Consider the following 13,104-nt stretch of genomic DNA (forward strand, 5'->3'; position numbering starts at 1 on the left):
AAAAAAAAAAAAAAAAAAAAGAAGGCCGGGCACAGTGGCTCACACCTGTAATCCCAGCACTTTGGGAGTCCGAGGCAGACAGATCACAAGGTCAGGAGACCAGCCTAGCCAATATAGTGAAACCACATCTCTACTAAAAATACAAAAATTATCCAGGCATGGTGGCACACGCCTGTAGTCCCAGCTACTCAGGAGGCTGAAGCAGAAGAATCACTTGAACCTAGGAGGCAGAGGTTGCAGTGAGCCAAGATTGTGCCACTGCACTCCAGCCTGGGCAACAGAATGAGACGCCATCTCAAAAAAAAAAAAAGCTTTACGAGGTCTTTATAAGTTAAAAAAGGAAAATTTGTCAGGGCACAGGAGGATCACTTGGGACCAGGAGTTCGAGACCAGCCAGGGCAACATAACAATAATGACACACACCTGTGGTCCCAGCTACTCAGGAGACTGAAGTGGGAGGATTGCTTGAGCCCAAGAGTTTGAGGCCTCAGTGAGCTGTGATTGCACCATTGCACTCCAGCCTGGGCAGCAGAGTAAGACCCTGACTCAAAAAGAAAAAAGAAAGGAAAAGAAAAATTTTTTACAGCGAACTATTTTAGGTCTAGAATAATGATCAACTGAGTTACCCTCTTCATTTATTTATTTACTCATCCATTTCATGAGATGATTTAAAGATAGTGCCTGGCATAAAGAAAGCACTCAAGTGTTAGGGGTTATTAGTGGTAATTAAAGTAGAACATTTAAGTGCCAGTGTACCACTGTGTAACAAAAATGAATGAAATATTGATTCTGCTTCTAAGAGCTCAAAAATCTGAAGAGTACACAAACATGTAACCAAATATTAATAATTACAGCAATGGAAAAGTGTGTAACAGAGAAATATAAAAGCCACTAGAGGGGTACAGATGGAGGACTTTAGTCTGGGAAGAACAAAGGAGGCCTTCTGAAGGGAAATGACCTAAATAGAGGTTCTAACACCCAGTGACCTGCTGAAATGAGTTGAAGAGTTTGGTGGGTGGAAAGTGGAGAAAGGAGAGCATTCCAAGCCTTAGAAACAGCGTGTGCAAAGATGAAGCTTGCAAGGGCGTGCATGATCATGTGGGGAAACAGCCAACGAGGAGACTGGAAAGCAGGTAGAGTTTAGAGTTTCTCCTGTGGTTAACAGGATTCACCCAAGGAGCCTACGGAAAAGAGTGTTGAAGTAACTAGCAGGACAAGAGAGATGCATTCAAGGGTACAGGACTTGTGATAGGAGCATGCTTAGGAGAATCAAGGTGAAGCCTGAACTGAGAAAGCAGTGGAGCAAGAAGTACTGAAAGAAAGAGAGGCAAGAACTGAATATGGAACTACCATTCGACCCAGCAATCCCACTACCAGGTAGATATCCAAAGGAAAATAAATCCTTCTACCAAAAGGACACATGCATGTGTATGTTTATTACAGCACTGTTCACAATAGCAAAGACATGGAATCAACCTAGATGCCCATCAGCAGTGGATTGGATAAAGAAATATGGTGCATACACACCCTGGAATACTACACAGCCATAACAAGCAATGAGATCATGTCCTTCACAGCAACATGGGTGCGGCTGGAAGCCAGTATCTGAAGCAAATTAATGCAGGAACCAAAAACCCAATGTCACATGTTCTCACTTATAAATGGGAGCTAAACAGTGGGGACACACAGACATAAAGATGGCAACAACAGACTCTGGGGACTACTAGAGAGGGGATGGAGGGAGAGGGACAAGGGTCAAAAGACTAACTATTGGGTACTTTGCTTACTACCTGGGTGATAAGATCAATCATACCCCAAAACCTTAGTATCACACACAATATACTCATGTAGTAAACCTGTACATGTAATCCAAAAAGTTGGAAATAAGGAAAGAGAGAAAAGAAACCAAATTTAAATGTATATAGGAAGTAGAAACAAAATATGATGATCGACTGGATATAGACAGTTAACAAAAACAGACAGGATAAATTTCTGGATTTCTAGGTTGGTTGGGTATTCATCTCAGTGTGGATTTTAAAAAATAAGAAAATTTGAGGAGAAAGGTATGTGTTCATTTGGGGTTCATGACAATTTTTTGGTACTTGTGGAACATCTGGATAGACATGTACAGCAGTTACTTAAAACTTCAGTTTTGAAGTTTAGGAGATCTCTAGACTACAGATGGATTTGGGAGTGGCTTGCATAAAGTTGGTAATGGAAGCCTTTGAGGAGATGAGATTGTCCATAAACAGAATGTACAATAAAAACAGAATAGAAACAATTATAAAGTATTAGGGAATAAAAGCATGTAAGGGCAAGTTAGAGGAAGGGGAACCCAAATGAGAATCCAGGCTGGATTCCCCAAGAAATAGAAGATGTTGACCAGGCGCAGTGCCTCACCCCTATAATCCCAGCACTTTGGAAGGCCCAGGCAGGCAGATCACTTGAGGTCATGAGTTCAAGACCAGCCTGACCAAAATGGTGAAACCCCCCCCCCTCTACTAAAAATACAAAAAAAATTAGCTGGGTATGGTGGCACCCGCCTGTAATCCCAGCTACTTGGGAGGCTGAGGCAGGAGAATCACTTTAACCCAGGAAGCAGAGGTTGCAGTGAGCTGAGATTGCACCACTGCACTCCAGCCTGGGCAACAGAGTGAGACTCTGTCAAAAAAAAAAAAAAAAAAAAAAAGAAGGAGGGGAGGAGGAGGAGGAGGAGAAGACAGAATAGGAATGTGGAAGTTAACAGGCCAAACTTCCATTGGAATTACCTTCAACACGATGTGATCTCTCAAAGTCATGGTTTCTTTATCTATAAGGTACTATTAATGGTAGCCAGGCATTGGATAAATGGTAACAAATGTCAGGTATTATTATAAAGTAGAAATAACTCAAGAGGCAACTACAAAAGTAAACAACTTTAATGAAAGTTACACTTCTATACGGATTATAAAGCCATTATAGGTAAGGTTACTGAAAAGAAAGGCTTCGTTTTACCAAAGCAGATTGACTAGTAAAATGCCCTGTGTTTGATTCCCTTAAACTAGTTAAACAGAGAACTGTCACCTACTAAGTACCATTCTCCACACCAAAGCCCAAGGGATCAAAGCCTCTCGGTTCAAGCCATTAATGTTTGTGAGTATGATTTGATAAAAGTGTCATGACCAAGGCCAAATACTTTCATTTTTGAAATACAGTAAAATTAGATTAACCTCCTGAGGCCATAAAATGTTTCCTCTGGGTCCCATGGAAGAGCCTTATATTCCAATACTTTTGTAAGTCAGAGAGAAGACGACGTGAACATGAACAAAACTGCCGGGCGTGGTGGCTCAAGCCTGTAATCCCAGCACTTTGGGAGGCCGAGACGGGTGGATCGCGAGGTCAGGAGATCGAGACCATCCTGGCTAACACGGCAAAACCCCGTCTCTACTAAAAAATACAAAAAACTAGCCAGGCGAGTTGGCGGGCGCCTGTAGTCCCAGCTACTCGGGAGGCTGAGGCAGGAGAATGGCGTAAACCCAGGAGGCAGAGCTTGCAGTGAGCCGAGATCCGGCCACTGCACTCCAGCCTGGGCGACAGAGCGAGACTCCGTCTCAAAAAAAAAAAAAAAAAAGAAAGAAGATGAACAAAACTTAGGGTGCAGATGGCTCCATAAGATGGTCCATCACCTCCAAAGATTCTCCCATTGGACTCAATAACCTAGAAGCATATCCTTCTTTGAGGGAAAAAAACATCCCAACCATCTGAAGTTATTTTCAGTAGTATGTTACAAAGTTAGTCATTTTGTCTTTTGAGACATTGGTTTAAAGCTTTGTGGTCTGACGATTACAGCACATACTCTTCTTTGCAGTGGCAGCCTTCCAAATACAAAGGGTCAAGCTTGTTTGTGTGGTTGGCTCACTGTCACCTAAGAACTTCCCATCATTGCTTGTACTTTAAAGACATGATAATGAATGGGACCTACCAACCCAACAAAATCAAGATCTCACTTTAGTTCTGATAAGGTAGGAAAAGTTAACTTAGCATAAGTAATTTAGGCAGAAGAGTGGGAAAAGAAGAGTGTCATTTCATTAGACCAATGTTGAAAATAATTCATCTAACATGAGAGAGTTAATGTTTCTGAATATGCACACTCTCTTTCTTCTGAGCAGATCAACTTTCTTTTGAGGTGAAGATAAAGTCATCAATGTACTATTTTCGTGTTTCTTTAATGAGTGTTTCTGCATCCAGAGCACATGGGCATACAGTAACCTTTATATTGATAGCAGAAGGCTCTGTTCTGTAAGTGGACAAGATAAAATAGTTCCTTTCCTTATATTTTGTGTGTTATTAATATATGCATTGTTTTATGAAGAATGACTCACCAAAGAAGAACTATTCAATTCCTTCTGAATGATGTTTCACTTTGAAATTTGGGAATTATGCCTTATTTCATAACAAGTGGCCAGAGTGAATGATTGTTGCAATGATGCCTCGCCAGCAGACACTCATTTTTCAAAACGCCGGACTTTCACTTCTTCTTTGAATATACACCATTTATGAAACAGCCACTCCTGTCACTGCCCTGATAACATTTGGAATAGCATCATCATTTATGTTGGCAATATCATTGCTCTGGGTCAGGTTGCAAAACAGCCAAAGAAACACATTTGTCATCTAACACGCAAGTTCTAAGGAGAAGTGAACTTTAGGTTATAAATGCTTCCAGCTATGGCTCTCTTTTTTTTAAAAAAAAAAAAAAAAAAAAAAGCTCTTAAAAGGAAAATGAATTTTCACTTTGTTGGTTGAAATTTTGGCATTGGTGTTACAAAGCGATGCAGTCAGAATCACCATAATAGCACATAGCACATGGAAAATACTACCTTGACCTGGCAAAGCTATTTTCATGTTTGACCACTACTTGAAGGATCCAAAGGGCACATTTCTAGAACAATTTTTTTCTTTTACTTTTTTTATATTAAAATATAGAGACAGGGCCTCACTGTGTTGCCCAGGCTGGTCTGGGCTCAAGTGATCCTTCCACCTAGGCCTCCCAAAGTGCTAGGATTACAGGTGTGAGCCACACCGCACCTGGCCTAGTTTATCTTTTGTAACAGTAAAATGCAATAAGAGATTTACTGTTGATGTCATATTCTAGATCTGTCTTAATTTGATTTCTCCCTAAGTGCAGCTGCAAAAAGTGGTTGCTTATCACATTCTCAGGGTTTAGTATTATTAAGAATAGTTTTGGGCTGTTATAGATAAGTAACTCCATACAAGCTTTGAGAATAGATGCAATCGTATACATTGCAACTAAGAGGATACTTAGAATATAGGGAATATCTTTACAATTTGAGGGCATCGAGATGGATGTACATGAATGTAATGTGTAAATGTACGTTTTTTAAAATCCACATTTCTCTAATTACTAGTGAGATCGAGCATTTTGTCATATACTTGGTGATATATAAAGTTACTTTCCTGTGAATTTGTATATTTATTTTCTTATGATTCCCTCTTTATAGGCTTTGACCATTTTTCATTGTGTTGATTGCATATTTTTTATTCATCTTACTAATTTAAATATTATGCATGTGAACCCTTTTTGCTGCTTAGTGTTGCAAATATTTTCTCATACTCAATGACTATTTTTCTTAACATTGTTGACCGGATCTTTGGCTGAACAAAAGTTTTAAATTTTTATGTACTTCCATTCATTAACCTTTCTCTTTATGGCGTCTAAGTTTACTATGATGCTTCTAAAGTCTTTCTCTACCATATTGCTTTGCATTTCTTTAGGCCTTCCTTATTGCCTTCCATAAGGCTTTATAGGTTTTTTTAATTCATAAAACATTGATAAATTTCTCTTTAAATTGTTTAAGTATAGAAATTGAGATTATAAAATATAATCTATATTATATTGGAGAACTTTATGTTTTAAAATATTATTTTAATCTATATGCTTAGTAGGAATTCATTTTCCCCAAGTGGATGCAAAAGGGTCTAACTCCATTATTAAATACTTGATCTTTTCCTTGCCTATTCCAACTGCCATGTTTGCAATATATTATGTTCAAATACATACTTAGTCCTGTTTCTGGAGTCCTTATTTTATTCTACCGATTTCCTTTACAAACACGACCCTTTTTCATCATTGCAGCTATAAAGTATAGCTGAGGCCAGGTGTGGTGGCAAACGCCTGTAATCCCAGCACTTCGGGAGGCCGAGGTGGACAGATCACTTGAGGTCAGGAGTTCAAGACCAGCCTGGCCAACATGGTGAAACCCCTTCTCTACAAAATACAAAATTAGCTGGGCTTGGTGGCATGTGCCTGTAATCCCAGCTGCTCTGGAGGCTGAGGCAGGAGAATCACTTGAACCCAGGAGGCAGAGACTGCAGTGAGCCGAGATCACACCAGTACACTCCAGCTTGGACAATAAAGTGAGACTACATCTCAAAAAATAAATAAAAATAAAATATAAAATATAGCTTAGATCTGATAAAGGGCATTCCTCCCCTTCTTTTTTATTTATTTTTATTTTCTGGCTCTTCTTAGAACCTTTAGACCTCCTTACTCATCATCCGCATTTAATTTTCATGTGGATTCTCAAATCTGTCTCTTCCTCTCTACTACCAGTGATACTTAACTGAGCCCTTTTCCCTTGTTTAGATTATAGCAAAATTGCAACCACCTTGACTGACTTTCTTTCTCTAGTGTTGCCCAGTTTAGTCTACCCTCTAAACTCCCTTTGTAAGAAAATCTGATTATTTTGAGGACTCACGTAATTTTTTACAACAGCTTTGTTGAAATATAATACACATACCATATAATTCACCCTTTTCAAGTGTACAATTTAATGATTTTGGTATATTCACAGAGTTGTGCAATCAGCACTATGACTAATTTTAGAACCTTTTTATCACTGCAAAGAGAAACTCCATATTCTTTAGATATCACTTCCTAATGCCACCATCTTCCTGTGCTTTCCCCACCCAGCTCTAGTCAACCACTCATCTACCTTCTGTCTTTAGCAATTTGCCTATTCTGGACATTTCATGTAAGTGGAATCATGTAATATGTGATCTTTTGTAATATGTGGCTTCTTTCACTAAGCATGATGCTCTCAAAGATCTATATTGTAGCATGTATCAATACTTCATTCCTTTTTTTAGCCAAATAGTTCTTTTGCCACCTTTCATCTATTCAGCATTAGATAGACATTTGGGTTGCTTCCACCTTTTGTTTGCTATGAATAATGCTGCTCTGAACCTCATATAAACTTTAAAATGAGTTTGTTACATTTGAGTAAAATTTCTATGGAGATTTATGGGGCAGTGGCTTATGCCTGTAATCCCAACACTTTGGGAGGCCAAGGTGGGCAGATCACTTGAGGTCAGGAGTTTGAGACCAGACGGGCCAACATGATGAAACCCATCTTTAATAAAATACAAAAATTAGCCAGCCGTGGTGGCGTGCACGTGTCATCCCAGCTACTCGGGAGGCTAAGGCAGGAGAATCGCTTGAACCCAGGAGGTGGAGATTGCAGTGAGCTGAGATCACACCACTGCACTCCAGCCTGGGCGACAGAGTGAGACTCCATCTCAAAAATAGAAAACAGGTAAAATTTATATGGAGATTTTTGTTGCGATTACCTTAAATTTATAGATAAATTTAGGGAAAATTTAAGTTTTTTTACAGGAAAGTTGTTGTGGAGGTTTTTCACATTAATTTAGCACTTATTTATTGCCTTCTATAAATTTAACATTTTCTTCATAAAATTCTGATGCGTTTCTTTTTTGTAATTTCTGTGTATTTTATGTTTTGCAATTTTAAAGGGAATTTTTTCGTTAAAATTTTATTTGATGTTACATGGAAAAGCTGTTAATTTATGTATTGTTACCTTATATCTAGCTACCTTGAGGATTTCCCTTAAAAGCTCTTATGGTTTTTCAGTTGATTTTCTCTTAATTTACAGATAATTGATCGCATAATCTATAAATACTCAAAACTTATCTCTTTAAAATATTTATATTACTTATTTTAAAATTTTCTAATTTCACCGGCTAGGATGATAAATAATAGCAGCTATGGAGGCATATATCTTTTTCCCTATCAACTTTAATTTATTTAATTAGGAACAATGTTATAGCCAAAATTAAAGAAATCTAATAAAGAAAGAAAAATCACACTAATCCTATGTGAAAACAAACTTTAAAAATAACTAACATTGGCGCATACCTTTAATCCCAACACTTTGGGAGGCCGAGGCAGGCACGTTACTTGAGGCCAGGAGTTCAAGACCAACCTGGCCAATACAGAAAAACCCCATCTCTACAAAAAGTACAAAAATTAGCTGGGCATGGTGGCGTGTGCCTGTTGTTTCAGCTCTTCAGGGGCTGAGGCACGAGAATTGCTTGAACCCAGGAGGCAGAGGCTGCAGTGAGCCAAGATCACACCACCACTGCACTCCAGCCTATACGACAGAGTGAGACTCTGTCTCAAAAAATAAAATAAAATAACGAACATTAAATTGAATATATATGAATAGAAAGCGTGAGGAAGAATATACCCCAAACTGCTATGAGTAGTTCTTTTAAGGGTATGTAATTCTACATATAGGAACAAGGAGAGACAGGAGGACCCACCTTCCACTTTGTGCACATCTGTATGGCTTGGCTATTTGCAATTAGCATTTTCTACTTTTATAATTTTACAATGCATCCTAGAATAAATCCAAAGAGTACAAAGTGTGTAGTGACTTGTGTTTACATATAAAGATTGAGAGGTATGCCTTTTTGATGACTAAGGTGTAAGTTCTGTTCACGAAGTTCAATCTCAACTCTATGAGAGAGTTAAAGATTGGATAGAAGGAAGGGAGGCAGGAAGGGAGGGAGGGAGGGAGGAGGGAAGGAAGAAAGGAAGGGGAAGGGAAGGAAGGAAAGATAAAAATATAGATATAGATGTATGCCCACTTACTGTTACTAAACAGTCCAAAAACAAAAAGATGACCACAGGAGAGAAATAGGTACAAAGAAAAGTTTTACAAATTACACAAGTCAGAATTCCAGGGCAGGACAATTGCTGCTTATTATCTGCGTCCTAGGGTGGCTAGGAAAATGTGAATGAGGCACTTAGTTCATGGTTGAAGAGAATGTTAATTGCTCTCTAATGTCATAAGATCTTGATGATTTCCTGTCAAAAGTTCTTCCCTCTGAGACACTGTGGGGGAGTTTAGTAATCATAGCAGGGCATCTACGTCATTTGTCCCAGTACTTAGGGTGCCGCATAAATGACAGTAGTGCCATATCTTATTGTTTCCTACATTTTGGAATGTGACTAATGTACCTTTTCCATCGTTCCCTTCCAGAATCTCCAATGAGCACTCACCCAAACTCCAGATCCGGAGTCATAGCTACCTGAGGGCAGTGAGTGAAGTCTCCATCAACCGGAGCCTGGACAGCCTCGACCCTGCAGGCTTGCTCACATCACCAAAGTTCCGCTCCAGGAATGAGAGCTACATGCGAGCCATGAGCACCATCAGCCAGGTGAGGGCCGTCAGGGCAGCGGTGGTCAGGAGCCATTAGCGGCAGGAAGGTTAGCGAGAACTGAGAGGGCGTGAGTTAGGGAGGCAGTCGCTCACCCAGGAGACCACTGGGTCCTCAGACAGGAGGCCCAGTCAAGTGGTGCAAAGAGCATGCCATGTGTTCAGCCACAGTAAGCCCCCAGTATCAGTGGTCTGCCAGGAGGTGGGGCCCTCTGTAGGTGGATAAAGCACAATGAAGAGGGTCCTTGGAAATTCACTTGAGATCAGGAGTTCAAGATCAGCCTGGCCAACATGGTGAAACCCTGTATCTACTAAAAATACAAAAGTAAGCCCGACATGCTGGCACACACCTGTGATCCCAGCTACTCTGGAGGCTGAGGCAAGAGAATCACATGAAACCGGAAGGCGAAGGTTGCAGTGAACCGAGATCATGTCACTGCACTCCAGCCTGGGTGACTTAGCAAGACTCTTTCTCAATTAAAAAAAAGAAAAAAAAAAAGAAAACTTTGGCTTTTAAGCAAGCAAGAGATATGAATCTTACTTTGATGTAGGATAATTAATCTGGCCAACAAAACATAGGAAAGATTGGAGAAAATGAGAAGCTAGAAGCAGAGAGGCTAGTTTGGAAGACACTGTGATCATCAAGGGGAGAATTAATGTTACTGATGGTGGTGGTGACCATAGTGGTGATGTTGGTGTGTTGGTGATAATGATGGCAGTGATGGTGATGATAGTGATGGTGATGGTGATGATGGTGATGGTGTTGGTAGTGATGGTGGTGGCAATGATGGTAATGGCAGTGGTAGTGATAGTGATAGTAATGGTGATGGTGGTGGTGATGGTCGTGGCAGTGATGATGGTGGTGACAGTGATGGTAACAGTACTGGCAGTAGTGATTGTGATGATGGTGGTGGTGATGTGATGGTGATGGTGGTGGTGGTGGTGGTGGTGATGTGGTGGTGGCGGTGATGGTGGTGGTAGTGATGATCATAATGGTGGTGGTGGTGATGGTAACAGGATTGGCAGTGGCAGTTGTGATAGTGATGGTGGTGGTGGTGGTGGTGGTGGTGGTGGTGATGGTGATGGTGGTAACAGTGATAGTGATGGTGGTGATGATGGTGATGGTGTTGGTAATGATGATGGTGGTAATGATGGTGATGACAGTGGTAGTGGTAGTGATAGTAATGGTGATGGTGGTAGTGATGGTCGTGGCAGTGATGATGGTGATGGTGGTGACAGTGAGGGTAACAGTAATGGCAGTGGTGGTTGTGATGGTGGTGGTGGTGATGTGATGGTGGTGATGGTGCTGGTGGTGATGGATGTGGGGGTGGTGGTGCGGTGGTGGTGGTGGTGATTGATCATGTGGAGTGTGATGTGGCAGTGGTTGGTTGTGATGGTGATGGCTGGTAGTGAGCAGTGATGTGTGTTGTGTGATGGTGTTGGTGTGGTGGGGTACAGTGGTGTTGTGATGGCTGATGGTGATGGGATTATGGTAAAATAACTGGTGACAGTGTGGTGGTGGTGGTCATGATGGTGGTTGTGGTGGTGTGGTGATAATCATGGGTGATGTGGTGGTGGTGCATTGAGGTGATGGTGGTGGATTATGGTAAGTGAGGTGACAGTGGTGGCGGTGGTGGTCATCTGGTGATTGTGATAATCGTGGTGTGGTGGTGTCATGATGGTGGTTGTGGGATTGTGGTGATAGTGATGGTGACAGTAGGGGGCAAGTGGTCATGATGGGTGATTTGTGGTGATAGTGATGGTGACAGTGGTGTGGGGTCATCGTGATGGTGGTTGTGGTGATTGTGGCTGATAGTAATGTGACAGTGGTAGCAGTGGTGGTCGTGATGGTGGTGGCTGTGATTGTGGTGATAGTGATGGTGACAGTGGTGACACTGGTGGTCATAATGGTGGTTGTGATTCTGGTGAGAGTCATGGTGACATTGGTGGCAATGGTAGTTGTGATGGTGATGATTGTGATTATAGTGATGGTGACAGTGGTGGTTGTGATGGTGGTGGTGGTAACAGTAGCGGTGGTGATGGTGGTAGCAGTGATAGTGGTGATGGTGATGCTATGTAATGGTGCCGGTATAGATGAAATAAGGTATTGAGAAAAAATTATGAAATGGTAGGCTGATCACTGAAACATCTATCAAAATAAGACCCTGAAATAGGAACACTGCTCTCACTCTGTCTCTATCAACAAAATTAAGCTCCGTGCTCTAAATGGAGTCCTGAAGAAAGAAGTCAGGAGCTGCAGGGTAGGCTCCAAGGGCAGAGTAGGGAGGGAGCCAGGGAAAGCTGGCATGTGGGATTTCAATGCTGACCCATCGTGTGTTTCCCTGCTTTACAGAAGTCTCCAAGAACATGCAAAACTATTTGTGCTAGTTAATGCTTATCCAATGATATACATTATCCCAATTCTCAGGGAAATAGCTGGAGCCTCATTTTGGTGCATTTTGGACTTATTTTGTTTTTATTTTTTTCACAATAAATAATAAAACATTTAAAACTTCTTGGAGCATATATTTATTCCGCATGGCCTAAAGGTCACAAAGTCATTGAGAATTATAAAATAGTCTACAAACCTAGGGGTCATACATGCAGAATACATCAGCAGATTTAAAATATTCTGTTGGAAAAATATTTATATACATTCATGGCTTTTATAACTTTATGGAGAACATTTAATTTCCCCCATCTACACACTACCCTTGCAGCTCACTGTTTTTAGTCCCTGGCTGCACATTTGACCTTCTTTAGGACAACATCATTTTCCAGTGATAGCTTAGTAAGATATCAACAAATCATTGCACAGACACATGGGAGAAGTAATGCTGTCAGGTCAAGCACTGCAATCCCATGATGTAGCCATTTGGCCTTAAGTAAAATACAGAAAGAATGGCTAGCCGAAATTGATTCCTAATGATATATCATTTTTCTAGTTCCATATTCAATTTTCAAGTAACACAGTATCTTTAAGGATAATTTCAAACGCCCTGTTGTAGTTGCAACATTGTCATTATTCAAAGGAGAGTAGTTTCCTCTTCAAAGCAATGCTACTATATATACCCTAGACTTTTCAAAAAGAGGTTGGCTTTTAAGATGTTAGAGATATTTTCTCAAATAGATAATTAGTAGAAGCTATAATACTATAGAATTTAAGTGCATTATAGCTTGTTTCCCTTTAAAATCTGACACATTATTCATCAAAGTCTCCTAGAAAGTTGAGTACTCAAGGAGTTGACCTAGAATAACTAAATTGCTTCTGTCATTTATTACTCACAGAAGTAAAAGACCCCTAAAAATAGATTGTGCTTGGATGATAAAGAAAAAAATTAAATATGTTTTTATGTTTATTATTTGCCTATATTTTACCATAGGTACATCTAATTTAAAATGAAGACTTTTAAAGGAGGGTTTGAGAAGAAAGAATTATATTTATAGAAAGTCTGATATTTTAAAAATATGTCATGTAGTCAGTGTCATTTCCAAGTTAATTTATGTCTTTATTTATTTCAAGTCCAAATCCTAGGTATTTTCATCTGGAATGGCAAACTAGAAGCCCACAGGCATATTTTCT

The 13,104-nt window shown here is 40.2% G+C and overlaps 1 protein-coding gene across 4 annotated transcripts in view; it reads left to right on the forward strand.

Moving 5' to 3' along the window:
- The window catches only part of DLGAP1 (DLG associated protein 1), an 830,806-nt gene that overhangs the window by 731,515 nt on the left and 86,187 nt on the right, over positions 1-13,104 (forward strand). For all 4 annotated transcript variants that reach the window (XM_017867933.1, XM_017867930.1, XM_017867932.1 and 1 more), the window contains one exon: positions 9,345-9,522. In XM_017867933.1, coding sequence (XP_017723422.1) covers positions 9,345-9,522 — 178 coding nt within the window. The remainder of the gene's footprint in view (positions 1-9,344; positions 9,523-13,104) is intronic.

Source organism: Rhinopithecus bieti, unplaced genomic scaffold (genome assembly GCF_001698545.2).
Source record: "Rhinopithecus bieti isolate Rb0 unplaced genomic scaffold, ASM169854v2 scaffold_3856, whole genome shotgun sequence".
NCBI lineage: Eukaryota > Metazoa > Chordata > Mammalia > Primates > Cercopithecidae > Rhinopithecus > Rhinopithecus bieti.